This window comes from Pipistrellus hanaki, assembly GCF_964339955.1.
Source record: "Pipistrellus hanaki genome assembly, chromosome: 1".
NCBI classification, from domain to species: Eukaryota; Metazoa; Chordata; class Mammalia; order Chiroptera; family Vespertilionidae; genus Pipistrellus; species Pipistrellus hanaki.
The window spans coordinates 84,919,094-84,940,938 of record NC_140503.1 but is presented as its reverse complement, the minus strand read 5'-3'; the positions used below and the strand labels follow the sequence as shown (position 1 = coordinate 84,940,938).

The following is a 21,845-nucleotide window of genomic DNA, read 5'->3' as shown; positions in this document are numbered from 1 at the left end:
AAATGACACCTATGAGGATATGAAAAGGGATCAACAAGAAATAATAAGGGATCAACAAGAAATAATAAGGGATCATCTAGAAATAAAGAATACATTGTCTGAAATAAAAAATATTATACAAAGCCCTAAAAACAGAATGGAAGATCGCAAGAATCAAGTCAAAGATTTGGAACATAAAGAGCCAGAAGACACTCCTCCACAGAAGCAAGAAGGCAAGAGAATCCAGAAAGTTGAAGATAATGTAAGAAACCTCTGGGACAACTTCAAGCGAACCAACATCAGAATTATGGGGGTCCCAGAAGATGAGAGAGAGCAAGATATTGAAAACATACTGAAAGAAATAGTGAAAGAAAACTTCCCCCACCTGGTGAAAGAATTAGACTTACAAGTCCAGGAAGCACACAGAACTCCAAACAAAAGGAATCCAAGAGGACCACACCAAGACATATCATAATTAAAATTCCAAGAGCAAAAGACAAAGAGAGAATATTAAAAGCAGCAAGAGAAAAGCAGGTAGTTACCTATAAAGGAGCACCCATACGATTGTCAGCTGATTTATCAACAGAAACGGTGCAGGCCAGACAGGAATGGCAAGAAATATTCAAAGTGATGAATAGCAAGAACCTACAGCCAAAAATACTTTACCCAGCAAAGCTGTGACTCAGAATTGAAGGCCAGATAAAGAGCTTCACATATAAAACAAAGCTAAAGGAGTTCATCACTACCAAACCAGAATTATATGAATTGCTGAAGGGGGTTCTTTAGGAAGAGGAAGAAGATAAAGATAAAAATTATGAACAACAAATACGTAACTATCAACAAGTGAATCTAAAAACGAAGGGAATTTAAAAATCTGATGAACAATATTAACTGGTGAATATAATAGAATCAGAGGTATGGAAGGGGAGTGAACTGATGATTCTCAGGGAAAAGGGGAGTGGGAGGTGTGGGAAGAGACTGAACATAAACTGTGCACCTATGGATGAGGACAATGGGGGGTGGGGTGGGAACCTGGTGGAGGGGAGCAATGGAGGGGGGGAAAATGAAGAACATTTGTAATAATATTAATAAAGATTTATTAAAAATAATAATAAAATAAAAATAAATAAAAGCATAAGATTATTAAAAAGTATTTCCTTATATAACTGTGTTTTTGTCAAAACTGTCAACTGGAAAGTTCTATGTAAGGCTTAAGACTTTTCCTAAACATAACTCTAGGACTGTTTCCTTTGGAATTCCAATGTAACACAATGAAATAAAACATGCATTTTTAGCCCTCACACTTTAAGTTTACTTTTATTAGTGAAATTAACAATAGTACCAACTATGATAAAATACTAGAAGTATTTTTGGCAGATTGAAAGCTCCCAGAGAAAATAACTCCTTTAAAAAAGTCTTCTTAAAGCTCATTTGGATACTATCTGAATGTTAAACAAGTTAGCAAACTAAAGAAATGATAGTTGTAAGTAGATTGTAAAAGATAGAATTATTTCTCAGAAAGGAGACGAACAATTAAATTCATCAGATAGCTTGTTAATAAACTTATTATTCCTAACACATATAGGCAATTTGATGATACAGAATGCAATAATAGAAAATTAAGTAAGGGCAAAATAAGAAATTAAAAATTGATTTAGAATAAATCTGATGTCTTATAAATGACCTAATTTTCTTTTTTTTTTTTTTTTTTTGTTCATCAGGTTTTTTTAATTTCCTTGTTTTTTTAATTAATAAACTTTTATATATTTAAGAATAAATTTTAAAATCTAATAATTTTTCCCCCCTCCCTCCCTCCTACACATCCCCTCCCTCCCCAGAGTTCCATGTCCATTGGTTGTACTTATATGCATGTATACAAGTCCTTCGGTTGATCTATTATCTCCCCCAGATCCTCCTCCCCTCCCCGCTGAAATTTGACAATCTGCTTGTTGCTTTACTGTCCCTGTATCTATCTTTTGGTTCATCAGTTTATAATGATCTTTATTATCCACAAATGAGTGAGGTCATGTGGTGTTTCTCTTTCATTGATTGGCTTATTTCACTCAGCATGATGTTCTCCAATTCCATCCAGGTTGCTGTAAATGATGAGAATTCCTTCTTTTTTATGGAAGCATAGTATTCCATTGTGTAGATGTACCATAGTTTTTGGATCCAATCATCTGCTGACGGGCACCTAGGCTGTTTCCAAATTCTGGCTATTGTAGATTGTGCTGCTATGAACATAGGGGTGCATATATCCTTTCTGATTGGTGTTTCTAGTTTCTTGGGATATATTCCTAGGAGTGGGATTACTGGATCAAATGGGAGTTCCATTTTAAGGTTTTTGAGGAAATTCCACACTGTTCTCCACAGTGGTTGCACCAGTCTGAATTCCCACCAGCAGTGCACGAGGGTTCCTTTTTCTCCGCAACCTCGCCAACACTTGTCGTTTGTTGATTTGTTGATGTTGGTCATTCTGACAGGTGTGAGATGGTACCGCATTGTTGTTTTGATTTGCATCTCTCGGATAATTAGTGACTTTGAGCATGTTTTCATGTGCCTTTTGGCCTTCCTTCTGTCTTCTTTTGAAAATATTCTATTTAGGTCCATTGCCCATTTCTTAATTGGATCATTCACCTTCCTTTTATTTAGTTGTATCAGCTGTTTCTAGATGTTGGGGATTAAACCTTTATCAGTGGTGTTATTTGCAAATATGTTCTCCCACACCGTGGGCTTTCTTGTTGTTTTGTTGATGGTTTCTTTTGCTGTAAAAAAGCTTTTTATTTTGATGTAGTCCCATTTGTTTATTTTCTCTTTAGCTTCCATTGCCCTAGGGGTAGTATCAGTGAAGAAGTTCTTTTGGCATATGTCTGAGATTTTGCTGCCTGTGGATGTTTCTAGTATTTTTATGGTTTCCCGTCTGATGTTTAAGTCCTGCATCCATTTTGAGTTTATTTTTGTGTATGGTGTAAGTTGGTGATCTAGTTTCATTCTTTTGCATGTGTCTGCCCAATTTTCCCAACACCATTTATTGAAGAGACTGTCTTGACTCCATTGTATATTCGTGCCTCCTTTGTCAAATATCAATTGAGCATAGTGATTTGGGTTGATATCTGGGTTCTCAATTCTATTCCATTGATCTATACGTCTGTTCTTGTGCCAGTACCACGCTGTTTTGAGAACAGTGGCTTTGTAATACAGTTTGAAGTCTGGTATTGAGATCCCTCCTACTTTACCCTTCTTTCTCAGGATTGCTGTGGCTATTCGGGGTCTTTTATTGTTCCAAATGAACTTTTGGAGAGTTCTTTCTAGGTCAGTGAAATATGCCGTTGGTATTTTAATGGGGAGTGCATTGAACCTATAGATTGCTTTAGGAAGTATGGACATTTTGATGATGTTGATTCTACCAATCCATGAACATGGTACGTTCTTCCATCTCCTTACATCTTGCTCTATCTCTTTTTTCAGTGTCGTGTAATTTTCTGCATATAGGTCCTTTACTTCCTTAGTTAAATTTATTTCTAGGTATCTTAATTTTTTTGGTGCGATGGTAAATGGAATTGCTTTTTTAGTCTCTGTTTCTGTAGTTTCACTGTTGGTGTATAGAAAAGCCATGGATTTCTTGGCATTAATTTTGTATCCTGCTACATTGCCAAATTCATTTATTAAGTCAATTAGTTTTTTAATGGAGTGTTTTGGGTTTTTTATGTACAATATCATGTCATCTGCAAATAAGGATAACTTTACTTCTTCTTTTCCAATTTGGATGCCTTTTATTTCCTCCTCTTGTCTAATTGCAATGGCTAGTACTTCCAGTACTATGTCAAACAGGAGTGGCGAGAGTGGACATCCCTGTCTTGTTCCTGTTCTTAGAGGGAATGGTTTTAGTTTTTGCCCATTGAGTATAATGTTGGCTGTGGGTTTATCATATATGGCTTTTATTATGTTGAGGTATGATCCTTGTACTCCCACCTTGTTAAGAGTTTTTATCAGGAAAGGGTGTTGGACTTTATCAAATGCTTTTTCTGCATCAATTGATATGACTATATGATTTTTATCTTTCAATTTGTTTATGTGGTGTATCACATTTATTGATTTGCGGATATTGTACCATCCTTGCATTCCTGGAATAAATCCTACTTGGTCATGGTGTATGATCTTTGTGATGTTCTTCTGGAGTCGATTTGCTAGAATTTTGTTGAGGATTTTGGCATCTATGTTCATGAGGGATATTGGCCTGTAATTCTCTTTCATTGAGTTGTCTTTATCTGGTTTTGGTATTAGGGTGATGCTGGCTTCATAGAAGGAGTTTGGAAGTGTTCCTTCCTCTTGGATTTTTTGGAATAGTCTGAGGAGGATAGGTTTTAGTTCTTTCTTGAATGTGTGGTAAAACTCTCCTTGAAGCCATCTGGCCCTGGGCTTTTGTTTGCTGGAAGCTTTTTGATGACTGTTTCAATTTCTTTCCAAGACACTGGTCTATTGAGATTTTTAGATTCTTCCTGATTGAGTTTTCGAAGTTTGTATTTTTCTAGGAATATGTCCATTTCCTCCAGGTTGTTCAGTTTGTTGGAATAGAGTTGTTCGTAGTATTTTGTAATAATTTGTTGTATTTCGGTGGGGTCTGTTGTTATTTTACCTCTTTCATTTCTGATTTTGTTTATTTGGGTCCTCTCTCTTTGTTTCTTGGTTATCCTGGCTAGAGGTCCATCTATCTTGTTTATTCTTTCAAAGAACCAGCTCTTGGTTTTGTTGATCTTATGTATTGTTTTTTTGGTCTCTATGTCGTTTATCTGTGCTCTCATTTTTGTTATTTCCTTCCTTCTGCTTACACTGGGCTTTTCTTGTTGCTCCTTTTCTAACTCTTTGAGTTGTAGAGTTAGATCATCTGTTACCCTTTTTTCTAGTTTTTTGCAATAGGCTTGTAAGGATATGAACTTCCCTCTCAAAACTGCTTTTGCTGTGTCCCATAGATTTTGGATTGTTGTGTTTTCATTGTCATTTGTTTCCAGGATGTTTTTAATTTCTTCCTTGATTTCTCTGATAACCCAGTCCTTGTTTAATAGCATGCTGTTTAGTCTCAATGTGTTTGATTTTTTTGGATTATTTTTATTGTAGTTAATTTCCAGTTTTATGCCATTATGGTCTGAGAAGATACTTGATATGATTTCTATCTTCTTGAATTTGAAGAGACTTTGCCTATGTCCCAAAATGTGGTCTATCTTTGAGAATGTCCCATGTGCACTTGAGAAGAATGTATATTCTGTGGCTTTGGGGTGCAGTGTTCTGAAGATGTCAATTAATTCCATCTGGTCTAGTGAGTCATTTAGGATTGATATTTCTTTGCTGATTTTTTGTTTAGATGATTTGTCGAAGGGTGACAGTGGGGTATTAAAATCTCCTACTATGATTGTATTGCTATTAATCTCTCCCTTAATGTCCTCCAGCAGTTTTTTAATGCATTTTGTTCCTCTTGTATTGGGTGCATATATATTTACCAGGGTTATTTCTTCTTGTTGGATTGTTCCCTTTAGTATTATGAAGTGACCTTCATTATCTCTTATTATGTCCTTCACTCTGAGATCTAATTTGTCAGATATAAGTATTGCTACCCCAGCTTTTTTTTTTCATTTCCATTTGCCTGGAAAACTTTTTTCCATCCCTTCACCCTCAGTCTGTGTGCATCTCTTTTTCTGAGGTGGGTTTCTTGTAGACAACAGATGTATGGGTCTTGTTTTCTTATCCAGTCTGACACCCTATGTCTTTTGATTGGAGCATTTAATCCATTTACATTTAAGGTTATTATTGATAGGTACTCATTTGACACCATTTTTATTCTATACCTGTGTTCCTTCTTCACTTCTTATTTCTTTATTTTTACAGTAGACCCTTTAGCATTTCTTGCATTGCTGGTTTGGTGGAGATAAATTCCTTCAGTCTTTTTTTGTCTGTGAAGCTCCTGATTTCCCCTTCAATTTTGATTGACCCTTCCTTTGCATGACTTTGTATATTTCATCCCATTCTCTTCTGGCCTGATAAGTTTCTGTTGAGAAATCAGTTGCTAGTCTGATGGGGGTTCCTTTGTATGTAACTTTCTGTCTCTCTCTGGCTGCTTTTAAGATTCTTACTTTGTCGTTGTTGTTTGCCAATTTAATTATAATGTGCCTTGGAGTTTGTCTTCTGGGATTCATTTTGGTTGGGACTCTGCGAGCATCTTGGATTTGTGTGGTTTTTTTCTTCTCTATTTCAGGAAAGTTTTCTGTCATTATTTCTTGAAATACTTTTTCCATGTCTACCTCAGTTTCCTTTCCTTCTGGAACCCCTATTATTCGAATATTATTTTGTTTTGTATTGCCCCAAAGCTCCCGTAGGCTCTCCTCCTGCTTTTTAATCTTTTTTTCTAGAAGTTGCTCTACTTGGGTATTTTTTCCATCTTATCTTCTAGCTCACTGATGCGGTCCTCTGCTTCATCTAGTCTACTCTTGATGCTTTTTATTGAGTTCTTCATGGTAGCAATGTCATTTTTCATTTCTTCTTGGTTCTTCTTCAGTTCCTCATGGCTCTTCTTCAGTTCCTCATGGTTCTTCCTCATTTCTTCTTGGCTATTGTCAAATTTCTCTTCCATTCTTTTTAGCCATCCTATGATCATTACTCTGAATTCTTGCTCTGTTAGGCTGCTTGCGTCTGACTCGTTTACTTCCTTTTCTGGTGATGCCTGCTTTTCTTTCATGTGCGGACTATGTTTTTGTCTCCCCATGGCCTCTCTTTTCAGGATGTCTGGTTATGTGGTGTTCCTTCTCCTTTCCGTGGGTGACCGAAGACCTCCCTTGAATCCACGTGTTTGCGCCGATTCGGGCTTCTCAGCTGCTCGATGGACCTCTCCGCTGTGGGATTTCCAGGCCTCAGAGAAGCTACTCCTTTCCCTCCGAGCCGCAGCCCACAGCTCGCCGCAGCCGCCGCCTCTGCCACTGCCGCCGCCGCGGCGGCTGGAGTGCTGGCCACCCGGCCAGGAAATCCTGTCCAGCGGACCACTTCCTACCTTCCTTGAGAATTCCGCTGCCCCTCAGCTGCCAATCAACATCAAAATCTCTAAATGACCTAATTTTCATAATAAATTTTAGGTTTCTCAGGAGGAAATATGGCATAAAATGACTTAAAAAATGTCTTATACAAGACATTTTTAAAAAACGTATTTTAGTGATTTTTTTTTTTTTTTTTTTTTTTTTACAGAGCCGAAGAGAGAGGGATATAGAGTTAGAAACATCAATCAGCTGCCTCCTACACACCCCTTTCTGGGATGTGCCCGCAACCAAGGTACATGCCCTTGATAACGGAATCAAACTTGGGACCTTTCAGTCTTCAACCAACGCTCTATCCACTGAGCCAAACCAGTTTTGTCGATAAGACATTTTTAAAAGATATAAAATGAACACAGGTGCTTTAAAATATTTAATTTATGGATTTTTAAATATGAATCCTTCCATCTTTATTTTACAGAAATTTTAAGTTGGCTTAGTTAATGGATAAAGTTATGAAGGACTAAAACACAACAGAAAAATTTTGAGACTTTTGCAGAAAAAAAAATAAGCCACTATAAAAGATTTTAATGTAATATGTTTCTCAGGAGTAAAACTGTAGTTTTATTTATATATTACTTTAAATTATATAGTCCGTGGTTTACAAGGACTTCTATTTTATAGGGTTTTGGTTTTGTTTTATTTTAATTTCCAGGTTTCTTTTGGTCTACACCTTATCTTCTAATTCTAATAACCTCTTAGAAATGTGCATGTATTTCTCTCCATTAATAGCAGCTGCCATTTATTTCAGTTTAACACAAACACATAATAAAAAGTGCCAGAGTAAAGACTATGCAATTATGCATTTAACAAACTAGAATTTCCATTTTAGGGTCTGTTTTAAATGGGAATAGTGGTATCACTTAGAGCTATGAAATCTGTCCCATAACACTGATAATAAATCAACACAAGATGACAGAGCCTGCCTTTAAAATAATTTAACTTTCTTTTGTTGTGCAGAAGCTTTTTAGTTTGATATAGTCCCATTTGTTTAATTTACTATTTGTTTCCCCTGCTCTACGATATATATCAGCAAAAATATTCCTTCAAGAACTATCTGAAATTTTACTGCCTATGTTTTCTTCTAGGATTTTCATGGTTTCATGACTTACATTTAAGTATTTTATATCCATTTTGAGTTTATTCTTATGCACTGGTATAAATTGGTAGTCTAGTTTCTTTTTAATTCCATGTACCTGTTCAACTTTCCCAACACCATTTATTGAAGAGACTGTCTTTATTTACTCCATTGTACAATATGTTCTTGCCTCCTTTCTCAAATATTAATTGACCGTAAAGGCATGGATTTCTAGGTTCTCTGTTTTGGAACCCACTGTGTTGGAAAAAATATTTGCCAATGATACATATAATAAGGGGTTAATTTCCAAAATATATGAAGAACTTAAACAATTCAACACCAGGGAGACAAACAATCCAATTAAAAAATGGGCAAAGGACCCGAATAGACTCTTTCCAAAGAGGACATACAGATGGCAACAACCATGTGAAAAAAAGATCAACATCACTAACCATCCAAGAGATGCAAATCAAAACCACAATGAGACATCACCTCGTAGCTGTCAGAATGGCTATCATAAAAAAGTCAACAAACAAGTGCTGGTGAAGATGTGGATTAAAGGGATCCCTTCTGCAATCTTGGTGGGAATGCAGACTGTTGGTGAGAATGAAGCCACTGTGAAAAACAGTATGGAGCTTCCTTAAAAAATTAAAAATGGAATTGCCTTGTGACCCAGTGATCTCATTTCTGGGAATATATCCTAAGAATCTTGAAACATTAATACAAAATAATATATGCACCCCTTTGTTCATTACAGCATTATTTACAATAGCCAACATCTGGAAATGGCCCAAATACCCATCAGTAGATGAGTGAATAAAAAAGCTGTGGTACATTTACACAGTGGACTACTATGCAGCCTTCAAAAAGAAGGGATGCTTTACCTTTTATAAGAGCATTGATAGATCTGGAGATTCAATATGCTAAGTGAAATAGGCCAGTCAGAGGAAGACAAATATATGATCTCACTTAGATGTGGGATATAATGAACAAAGTAAATTGATGAACAAAATAAAAACAGAGGCATGGGTACATGGAACAGTCTGACAGCTGTCAGAGGAGAGAAAGGTGTTGACGTGTTGGGGAACTGGATGAAAGAAGGTGAAGGGACTAGTCAAAGAACATTATACTTGACACGGAGGCACACACACAGTTGTTTATGGCCAAAGAAAACGAGGTACGGGGTCTGGATGGAGGTGGGCAAGATGGAGGAAAATAGGTATATCTGTAATTTTGCCAAAAATATCAATAAACTTTCAAAAAAACAATGTTACTCTCAATTTGCAAGAATATATTTAAAATTTATTATAAAAAATTTTACTCATACAAGAATAAATTTCTCGGGATAATTAATAATCACAGAAATCTACAAGTCTTTTATTTTCCATTGCTTGTTCTGGTCTAACCATAAATTCTAAAGGAAAGAAGAAAAAGTGCATCTCTATTAATAATAGATAAATGTGCAAATTGTCTGTTACAGCAACACGTCATGACCTGATCAGCAGGTTGCACCCTTGCCCTCTGCTCAGGCAGCTGCAAGGCCTGGCGTAGGATAGGATACAAAGGAGGGGATAAGAAAGGAGAGGGAGAGGAAGGCAGGCCTGCATGCAGACAGGCCCAGAGGAGAGACAGAAATACAGAAAGAAAACAAGAAAAAGACACAGAAATGGAAAAGGGAAGGGAATGCGGGGCTGCACGTGGGAGGGGGTGGTAACCGCGGGCAAGGGGGGGCAGGTGCGCCCAGTGAGGGACAGGGCGGAAGCCCCACCCAGACGCAGAAGGAGGGTGGTGGCCCCCAGTGTGGGCCACTGGCAGGGAGGTGCCCACGGGTCCGGGATGGAGCGGTGGATGGTTTGAGGCCTTCTGGTTGGAAGTGCTCATGCTGTGCAGCAGCAATAGCTCCTGGGCTGCGTGGCCTTGACCACCCTCGCAGAGCCAGGTGTCCCAGGCAGGGAGTGGGAGCAGGATGGAAGCTTCAAAAAGGGAGGGAGGGAGAGAGGGTGGGGAAGAAGTTTATAAAGGAGTCAGTAGAGAGCATAGTTAAAGAAGGAAAGAGGATGTTTGAGTGAACTGTAGGAGCTATCAATATAATGAAAATTAAATTTAATTGTGTACTGGGACAGATTTTAAAAGTAGGAGCCAGAAAAGAAAAAGATAAATGATAGTGAATAATGAGGCAGGTAGATAGATATTAAAACAGTAGAAGTAAGTAGAAAAGAATGTGGATGAGAGAGAAAGGGAGGGAAGAAAAGTTTTAAAGGGGAATTGATAGAGCTCAAAAGGAGAAAGGGAAGAAGGAAGAAATGGGGGCGGGGGTAAACAGGTCTGATAGAGGCAGTGAAGAAAAAAAAAATTAAGGTTAGAAGGAAGGAAAAGGGATGGAAGGGCAGGGTTAAAGATAAGGAAAGAAGGAATGTGGGAAGGGAGGGAGGGTAAGAGAAAGATGTGAAGAAAGATGATGGAACAGAAGTAGGAAATAAGGAGGAAAGAAAAGTTTATAAATGATGAGTCAGTAGGAAACAGTGGTACATAAAGTAGAGAGAAAAATTGTGTGACAAGGAGAAGCTAATAAGGAAGTCAAATACAATTGTGTGTGAAGGGGATAGATTAAAAAAAAAGTTAATAGGGGCAATCAGGCCGGCAAGGGAGGGCAGTTAGGGGTGACCAGGTTGGCAGGGGAGGGCAGTTAGGGGTGACCAGGCTGGCAGGGGATGGCAGTTAGGAGAATCAGGCAGGCAGGCAGAATGGTTAGGGCAGGCAGGCAGATGAGTAGTTAGGAGCCAGAGGTCCTGGGTTGTAAGAAGGGATGTCCAACTGCCAATTTAGGCCCCATCCCTGTAATATTCGGCCTCAACTGGCAGTTGGACATCCCCTGAGGGCTCCCGGACTGGAGAGGGTGCAGGTTGGGAAGAGGAAGCCCCCACCACGTGCACGAATTTCATGCACCAGGCCTCTAGTTAAATAATAATAACACAACCCACCACTGAGAGTTTCAAAATGAAGCTAAATACATTTTGTAGAAAAATCTGATTTTCACCAAATCTCATATTTTTTAGATATATTAAAAATATTTTCCACATCAAAATACCAATACTTTCTCTATTTTAATAGATGATTCAGGCTTAGTGAGTTACAGTGCTAATTTCTATAATCTGAAGCAACGAATAAATTCAAGACAACAAAGTACTATATAATCCCCCAAACAGCACATCTTTTTTTACTGCACACAATCAACAGTGAGGGATTTTTTCCCCCATGGGTATGTTTTTGTTTTTACTTTTAACCTGTCCATGAGAATGTTAGCACCTTGAGGGCAAGAGACCATTACTAGTTCTCAGGCACTATGCTAGGAACTGGGAAAAAGTAAAAAAAGAGGGAATGGAAAGTCATAAGAAAAAAAACAATACTGTAAGTAGAATTAAAATAATGTCCTTTTTCATAATTATTGGATCTATTTACAAGAAACAGAACTTTTTATCATGAAATGTACACTTCACTTGTTTCAAATTCTAGTAGAATATATTTTCCTTTTTTGGTAATAAACAACATTTAATATTACTATTTCAATTCCCAAACATATTCACATCCCTTTCAAGGGGTGCCAGTTCTGTGGGTTACTAATATTTAAAGTCATTTAAAAAATTAGTGTAATAAATATTGATGAGAAGAAAAGTTCATGATTTAATTTTTTTCGTTTAGTGTGGCCACTTTTCATTAACCACAATAAAAGGAAATAATATATTATAAAAATCTGAAACAGAATGAACTTGTACCAAAAATTATTAATAGATATCACTCAAAATCCAAAAAATATGTTGTTTTCATGTCCACATACATGAGATAAGATAACACCATGGCAGGAGAGGGCTGTATCTGTGTTTAAAGAAGGGGTTGTTGGCAAACACCACAGCTCACTTCTGCTGAAATGTACACAACTGATATATGCAGCACCGAGAGCTGGCACCAAGGGCTGACAACCTTAATTTGCCTGCAAGAAGGAGCAGAGATTTACCTTCAGAGCACGTTCTTGATTGTTCTCGCCAGTCAGATGCCTCACGTTGTTTGCTGAAGTCTGGTTCTGCTCTTTCAAACGATGAAGCTCTTGCTCCAGCCGTTTGCACTGCCACAGGGGAAGAATCCCATTAAGTAAAGGAGTTGTAGTATTTTTTTCATCAAGTCACATGAATTAATGCCACTGTATTCTTAAAGATAAGGTATCTTTTGCAAAGAGAATAGTAAGTTAACAGTAATGTTGAATATGAATAAAATACTTTTAACTGCAACTTTCAGGGTTTTTTTACTAATCTAAACATTACCATACAAGTTAAAAAATCATAATTATTTGCATAAAGTTAAGATGAAACTACATTAAAATTTTTTTTCATTACCAAATAGTTTTCATTATGTATATACTGGCTGAATATAATAATGCTTCTAAAAATCATATTGGATTATAAATAACCTGTTTTGAATTTTTATTAACTTTTAAAAAGAAAAAATATGATAAAATATGAGATTTTTCAGATTTTTACAAATATTTAAAGGAACAATTGGGCAGGGGGGAAAGGTGACAACCACAGAGTGCTTTTAAGACTTGGAAATATTAAGGAAACAAGTGTTCTTAATTACTATTTTGACTACACCCTATTTTTAAGTAAATCTAATGATAACAAACATGTGAAATGACATTCTGACTCCCTGGAAACATATGAGATATGAGTAAAAAAAAATTATGAATAAAAGCATAAATGGGCTAATAGAAGTATTTGTAAAAAAAAAAAAAATCATTGAAATATCATGCCATTTGCATACAAGATCTTAAATTAAATATATCAAACATTTCACATAATAATTGTTCAGGATGTAAACTGATATGCTTCAAATCAGGACCATAAGAACATATATGAGGAAATTGGCTAAAGAAATAAAAGTACTAAATCCATCTTTCAGAAAAAAGTTATAAATCACTCTTTATCTATTGTAAAATTAGGATTATTTATAATTAACAACCAATAATTAATTATACATATTGATGGAAGATCTAGGCAAAGTTACTTTTAAATTATTTGACAAATGGCTAGTTGTCATATGAATTTAAAATTATTATTGTTTTAATCAAGATGCTGTCATAATCTATTTCTTACTACTCTAACATTGATTCCTTCTACCTTTGATCTCCATAATATTCTGCAGTCTAAATTATTATTTCCCAAGATAATAAAAAAATCCTTTCAAAAAAAAGAATATCAGACTCAATATTGACTTAAATTATATAATGTTTATATATATTACACACACACACACACAAATTGGGACATACATACCTCAGCATATTAATACAATTATGAAACCCAAAACACATTTATAAATGAAATAATAATCACAAAATCAAAATGTTTAAAATCCACATTAACGAAGTAGACAGTTTTTGCTGAAACTAAGTTCTTCAAATATAATATAAAGTGGTGGATGTTTTCAAATTGCCATGTCTACTCTACCATGTGTTATGTGACAACTGACCTATCATATTTTTCAAAAAAGATACGAATAAAAATCTTTGTGACATGATTCCATTTGGCTTTTGTCTGGAGGGAACACATGACTTACAAATTAAATTGTGTATCTGTCCCTTTTTAGCTGTAACAAAATGTTTGATTGCAATGCAATCAAAGTTCAAATGTGTTTAGTGAAAACACAAATCATGAGGCATGAAAATAAGTAAGACATAACAGTAAGCATCACGATCTAGTAGAAAATATTCTCTACTACAATTATTCTCTACATTTTCAAATAATCTTAGTACAAAATTATTAAGCACTGGGGGCCCAGTGCATGAATTCGTGCACCTTGAAAGGAACTGTGGGCAGTGAGGCTGTGGTGGGCACAGGGTCAGGTCTCAGCCCATCCTCTCCACCCTCACCCAACCTCTCCAGCCATGGCCCTGGTGCCCTGTCTGCCAGCATGCCCCGCTGCCACCACCACTACTGCTCCCACACTCTGAAGGTGCCAGTCCAGCTCGCACTCCACTGATTGCACAAAGTGAATAGGGCTGGCGCCAGCAGTGGGTGCAAGCAGAGCAGGCTCTGTCAGTGGGTGCGAGTGGTGGCTGCTGCCCCGATAGACCCTCAGAAACAAGGGGAGGTGGAGAAGCCCTGAAGGGTGAGAGGAGCCAACAGCTGCCGCTCGTATCCGCTGACAGCACCAAGCAATCTGGACCAGTGCCAGTCACCGGCAGCGGGTGCGAGCGGCAGCTCCAGCACCAGCAGCGGGTGCAAGCAGGGCTAGCACCAGCACTGGTTGCAAACAGCAGCTCCAGCACTGGCTGCAGGTGTAAGCGGGGTTGGCATCAGCAGTGTGTGCAAGCAGCAGATCTGGTGAAGGCAGCGTGGGCGAAAGGCGGCTGCAGGTCCTGATCACCCCTCAGGAGCAGGGGAAGGTGAAGAAGCCCTGAGAGGCAATCGGGGGCAGAGCCAGGCACTGGCAGCAAGTGCAAGCACCTGGTGGGACTTCGCCAAGCAAGAGTGAAGAATTTTCAGTAACCACCAGAGGCTCATCCCAATGACAGCAACCAGCACCCTGCCTTGTTCTGGTGCCCCCGCTCACCTGCTCCACCATCCCTCTGGGGCCAATGCCTGCCATGTTCCATACTCTGCTGCCTGCTGTCAATGCCCACCATGCCCACACGTGCCCCCTGGTGGTCAGCATATGTCATAGCAACTGGTTGTTTGGTTGTTCCATCATTTGGTCTGTTTGCATATTAGCCTTTTATTATATACAATTGAGTATTGAAACAAAATGAACTATGAGGTTACAAAGGTAGGGTAGATACATTTGGCTATGGGGGTAAAAGAATGTTTCATGGAAAAGATTACATAGAAATTGAGCTTATTTGGGGTATATGATTTCAGAAGCAGAAAGAGGTGAAAGAGGAAGGATACAGGGGAAAAGGAATGAAAGTAGAAATATCTGATGAAAGTTAGAAATCATAGTCACAAATTGTTTGACCACCTATTTTTTGTATTCCCATGTACATTAGAAATGGCCCAAGGATAGAGACTTCTCTATCTACAAGATGCTCAAAAAGAATCCACTCACTCTAGCTCGAGAAATGTTTAATTTCTTCATGAGGTTTAAATTCAACATTGACCTAGGAATCAAACTGTAGTGAGCCAACAATAACTTTGAACTGAATAAAAACATACATAAAAGCTCTCATCAAATACACTTTGGATTTATATTTAACTATACTTCAGATTTATTTAGATTTATTCAACCCTATATTATTTCTTCATTTGATGTTCTTTCATTCTTAATGAAAAGATGGGTGGAAGGCACTACCAGGCCAATTTAAAAAAATACTATGAGCCGGGACCGGTTTGGCTCAGTGGATAGAGTGTCAGCCTGCGGACTGAAAGGTCCCGGGTTCGATTCCGGTCAGGGGCATGTACCTTGGTTGTGGGCACATCCCCAGTGGGGGGTGTGCAGGAGGCAGCTGGTCGGTGTTTCTCTCTCATCGACGTTTCTAACTCTCTGTCCCTCTCAATTCCTCTGTGTAAAATCAATAAAATATATTTTAAAAACATACTCTCAGCAAAGTGATAAGTAAAGCTTAAGAATAATAAAGTGGTTTTTGCATGGAGAGCATTTATCCACATTGGGTTCTCGGGCTCAGTTTCCACAGTCAGGCAGGATAAGGAGGGAAGATAAGGCCCAGGACCAAAGTGGTAATTGTCCCAAAGGGCTACACTTTCAGGTGTTTAATGACCCCTCTATTTTAATGAATGAAAAATGCTTGAGAAGGTATCCCTAAATCAAGTAATAAATAATGGTTTTAGACAGTTTCCTTTTGAACTGACACAAGTAAAATAACATAGTACCTCCCCTGATTATATTCTGCCAAATACTAATATTCTTGACAGTTCTAATGCATGAATTTGACTTAGAAGTTTTCTTATATATTTTATACTTTAAAAATGTTAATACTCAAATTGAACTTAAGTAAATGCTATCCATATCTTGCCACAGTGTCCTTGAGAACCTGGATTTTCACCACAAGAGGCAAAAGACACAGATGAATGATTAATAAGTTAATTAAAATTCCTTTAATCGAGAATTTGAACTAAAAGAATCAGTAGGAAGATCCAAAGAGTTTTATCTTTAAAAAGTGTGTGTGTGTGTGTGTGTGTGTGTGTGTCCTAGTTTTGCCCATTGAAAAGGCTAGACACAATAGCAAACCCAGCAGCAATGAGTACCCCTACTATCGAGACTGTGGTTTCCAAGTACCATTTCTGACTAAAATTAAGAACTCCATGCATACATGGCTGATTCCAGGTCTTGGACAAGAAATGCACAATATAATGCAGGAACATCTGTTCTTAGCAGTTTTGTATTAATGATCAAAACTGAGTAACTATCAAAGAGACTCAGAAAGGACTCAGGAGCTAACTTGAAAAGCTCCCAGTACTTTAAGATAATTTGAACATCACAAAGCATAGTAACACCAATATATTAGTACATAAAATAGGCTTAATTTATTGAGTTTATAATGACATTGAAAAAACTAATGATCATTGTTGGGTGAATTGTCAATGTAATTAAACTAAATATATACTAAGCTAAGAACTAATCCACTCTTTCTTATATGAACTTTACCACTAGGTAATAAAACAATAGATAAGATGATGACTATAAAAATATTCTAGGTAATAAAGAGAAAGGGAATGTTAGAATATCACACTTTTGAAATAATTAATATAAGACATCTAGATTCTGATATCTGCTAATAATAGTTCTTTCACAACTTGACATGTGTATCTAGATGAAACAACACAAAACTATCTGTAAAGTAGTCTTGCTAATAAAAACTAATTTAGATATGATCCAAGTTTCTATATTAAATTTCCATAGCTATAGAAGAAGAGAGATGACTGAAACATTAAGTAACACTACAGAGATACAATGAATAAATTAGGAACTCTAAAAGAAAATTGTTTGTTTAAAAAACTAAATTCCAAAAGAAAAAAGAGATAGAAGGGGAATCTACAATGTGTTAATAGTCAATTCTATAATTTGCAATGTATGATTCTTATTTACATACAGACTTAAAATAAAGAAGAAAAGATGTGACATTTAATAGTTCATTTGAATTTGAAAACCAATGAGATGTTTTATAATATTAAAGAATCATTGCTCATATTTTTGGGTTGATAATGGTATTGTGATTATGTTTTAAGCAATAGTCCATATCTTTTAAGAATATACAACAGAAGACACATATAAAAAGGATATTTTGTCTATGATTTCCAACAAAATACTATGAGGAGTAAATAAGTGGGGCAATATAGATTTAAAAAAAAAAAGGTAATTGTAGCAGAGTAAGTTATCACGGTTTATGACTGTGCTAAGCTCTCTGAGGAAAAGAATACTAAATTTGCCTCTGTAAACAAACACAACTAATTTTACAACATGACAATAAAAGCCTAATATGCAAATTATCCCCTCAGGCAATTGTTTGACCAAGAGACAGGGAGTTCGACTGCTCCCTATGACATGCCCTAACCACCAGGGGGTGGAGAGTCGAACAGGGTGGTCATCAGCAAAGCGCTGCAACCTATCACCAGCTACCTGGGGGCAGGGGTGATGAGGATGGAGGTGCAGTGAGGATGTGGGGCACATGTGTCAAACACACGGCCTGCGGGCCAAATCCAGCCCGCCAGGCCTTGCAATGTGGCCCGCACCACGCTGTCATCACTGCACTCCGCTGTCAGTTTATGACATTGTCAGTTTATGACTGGTCAGTAAACCATTCGGCCCGCGATTTAGGCTGGATTTTAGATTTTGGCCCCTTCTCTGATTGAGTTAGACACCCCTAATGGGGTGTTCGCAAGCTCTCTCTCACTCCCCCTGGGACCCTCCCCTGCGACGCCAGGGCCGGGGGCCCGTGAAGAGCCCGCCCTGCATCCATGCAGCCTTTTCCAGGTGAGCCCAGCCACAGCCGCCCGGACTGCAGGGGCTGATCAGGCTCTCCATGGGTTTGGACAGGAGCTGATCTGTGAGGCTGGCTGGGAGAGAGAGTGCGCTACCTGCCCGGCTTCCGTGCAGCCCCGCTGGGCAGTCCAGAGGCCCATGCTGCAACCCTGGCCTGTGGCGTCTGGCTACCCTCACCGCATCTCCGTCTGGGGACGTGGGTGCCATGACTCAGGCGAAGGAGGTGCACGGGGGCTTGAGGGCCCAGGTGCTGCCCAGGGCCCAGAGGTCAGCTGGTACCTGCACTTCCATGCCAGATGCTTGCACTTCGATTGCCGCCCAGGCTTAGGGACCACACCTGTGTATGAATTTAGTGCACCAGGCCTCTAGTTAAACATATAAAAAACAAAAATCCATGGTAAATTTTTATAAAATAAATTCAGCCCATTATTATTACAAAATCTGTTTTCAGCAATGATTTCCTTTTATTCATCATGAATTCTTAAGAATTATATCAGGCAGATAATACATTACAATTCTGTTTTACTTTATGTTTACTATCTGAAAGATAACATGCCTTAAGTTTATAAAATCAAGTTCTCTAATATTATCTGAGTGTTTAACAGCTGCTGTGTCTTCTCCTCTACAATCTGCTTTCAGTCACAGGTCATTTTGATTGAATCACAAACATCTTCCTACTTGGATGCTATTCAACTCTTTGCTTTCCAGACAAAAAAAATAATACCAGACTCTTCCAGTCAAAACAGAAACAAACTTTGGTGTCAATGTGAATTATGTACTTTAAACTGCAGATGTTTGGAAGTACTTAGGATTATATAAATACATTTTTATTTCTCTTCACTTAGAAAAATTTTTTAAAAACTACTTTATTTTAGGGTTAAAATAACTGCAATGCTTTTCTCACATTACAGTAACTTGGAATAAAGAATTTTTAAGGTCAAAAAGGTAACTTGTCTCTGCACAGGCCTTGGAAAAATATAAACAACTTGGTATAAGTGAATATTTATGCAATAGTTAGAGGATTAAAAATATCAAAGATTAAAAAAGAAAATAATTATGAGAATAAGTCCTTGAAGTCACTTATGATGCAGATGATGTGTGTATGTGCATATAAAACATAAATTATTCAGTAAATATGCACTGAGCATCCATCCATTAGTCCATATACCAGCACCCAAGAGGCAATATGCCAGGCAATAATATGTTCCTACATATTTATATATATACTAGTGGCCAAGTGCATGGTTGCGGGGGGGCGGTTACTCTCAGCCCAGTATGCACCCTCTCCAATCTGGGACCCTTTGGGGGATGTCCAACTGCCAGTTTAGGCCCAAACCCACAGTCAGACATCCCTCTTGTAATCTGGGATCACTGGCTTCTGACCACTAACCTGCCTGCCTGCCTGATCGCCTATAGCCCTTCTTGCCTTCATGCCTGTCTGCATGATTACTCCTAACCTCTCTGCCTGCCTGCCTGATCACCCCTAACTGCCCTCCCCTACTGGCCTGGTTGCCCCTAACTGCCTCTACCTGCCTGATGGCTCCTAACTGTCCTATCCTGCTGGCCTGATCTCACCCCTAACTGCCCTCTTCTGCAAGCCTGTCCCCCACCACCATGGCTTTGTCCAAAAAGAAATCCGATTTCCTTCTGGACAAAGCCATGGTGGTGGGGTGATGAATGCTAACATCCCTGATCTTAAGGGAAACATTTTTACTTCTTGCCCATTGAATATGATGTTAGCTATAAGTTTGCCATATATGTCCTTACATTTAAGATTATTATTAATAGGTACTTAATTGTTGCCATTCTTATTCTTTATGCCTGCATTCTTCTCTTCTATTTTTTCTTCTTACAACAGTTCTATTAGAATTTTTTTGCAGTGCTGGTTTGGTGATAATAAACTCCTTCCACTTTTTTTTTTTTTTTTTTTTGTCTGCAGGCTCTTTATTTCACCTTTGATTTTGAATGATAGCTTGCTGGATAGAGTAGTCTTAGGTTCTGTCACTTGGTTTTTTTATTAATTTGTATACTTCATGTCATTACCTTCTGGCCTGAAATCTTTCCCTCCCCTCCTCTCCTCTCCTCTTGTCCCCTCCCCTCCTCCCTTTCCCTCTTCTCCCCTCTCCTTCACTTGTTAATCCTCACCCTTGGATATTTTTCCATTAATTTTTAGAGATTAGAAAAGCGGGAGAGAGACATTGATGTGCAAGAGACACCAATTGCTTCCTCCCATATACGCTCCCACCAAGGCCAGGGATAGAGTCTTCAACCATGGTATGTGCCTTGGACCAGAATTGAGCCCAGGACCCTTCAGTCAATGGCTGATGCTCTATCCACTGAGCCAAACTGACTAGGGCTATAGCTTTTATTTTCATGTCCATTTGCAGGGAATGTTTTTTCCATCCCTTCACTTTCATTCTGTGTGAGTCTTATGTTCTGAGATGGTCAGATATGATCCTATTTTATAGAGAAGGAAGCAGAAGCAAAGAACATGCAACTAATAGGAAGTAGTATTCAAATTTAGGCAGCATTATGTAGTTTCTCAACAAAATATATAATGTATGCACATATGTACAATAGCAAGAACAGAAATGGAATTACAAAAGAAGTTAATAATAAACTGTAAAATTTGTACTTTGAGCAAGTAGAGATACAGATAAGTTTTAAGTAGTACGTTGATCTGATACTAGGAAATAGTTAACAGACATCAAAATGAAATATGCACTAGCCAATATACATAATACCTTTTAACTCAGTTCACTCATAACCAACAGAGTCTATGTTAAATTAATAATAATAAAAAGAACTTAGGCAATTATTTCTTACCTTTTAATTGCACATCTTAAGGGTCACTTAGAATCTAGAATTACAATGCGCTTTTTTAGGGTTCTAAAACAAATAGTTGCTATTTTTTTATTACATTTGAAGTGTTTTCTTTTAAATGAAGGTATTATAAAAGCTATGTGTATATGTGTACACATATGTATACACATTTATAAACTCATATTAGTATATTAATATGTATTATGTATGCATATATAAAAACACATCCTTTGTATTAAAATAAAATGATTAGGTTTTCACATGAAAAATCCAAAAGTATCTATTTCCCCTTTATATAAATGGTAAACTCCAAGAAGGTAAAGCCAAGTGTCTATGTTCACTGATAAATTGTAAGCAAGGGACCTAAAACATTGGTGGTATTAAACATGTACTTATTGCTTTACTGTATTCCTGTTTATAAATGACATTTACTTAATCATTCCTGCTAAATTTGAAAATCATCCTAAACTCCCGCTTATCTTTACCCTAAAGTTCTACGATATTCCTTCAACATGTTTATTCTCCATCTCTACTGTCATTCCTTTCATTCGGCCTCTAAATTTCTCACTAAATGGCAAGTGCCAGGCCCTCAGTCTCAAACCCTTCCAAGCTATTCTCTAGTCTAGCAGTTCTCAAAGTTGGGTGCAAATAAAAATTACCAGGGCAGTTTCAAAAAGAATCAAACTAGACTACTATATGTCACCATATAGAAAAATCAACTCAAAATGAATCAAAATAATAAAATACATAGGGGAAAAAACATAGATAGTAAACTTATGGATCTTGGTCTTACTTAGTTGAGATGATTTTATGAATTTGACCTCAAGGTAAGGGAAGTAAAAGCAAAAATAAAGGAATGGGACTATATAAACTAAAAAAAAAAACAACTTCTGCACGGCAAAGGA

At 37.6% G+C, this 21,845-nt stretch overlaps 1 protein-coding gene across 6 annotated transcripts in view; it reads right to left on the bottom strand.

The window, feature by feature from the left end:
- MIPOL1 (mirror-image polydactyly 1) overlaps nucleotides 1-21,845 on the bottom strand; it is a 297,034-nt gene that overhangs the window by 152,647 nt on the left and 122,542 nt on the right. For all 6 annotated transcript variants that reach the window (XM_084874819.1, XM_084874822.1, XM_084874820.1 and 3 more), the window contains one exon: nucleotides 12,143-12,250. In XM_084874819.1, the coding sequence (XP_084730945.1) occupies nucleotides 12,143-12,250 (108 nt within the window). The remainder of the gene's footprint in view (nucleotides 1-12,142; nucleotides 12,251-21,845) is intronic.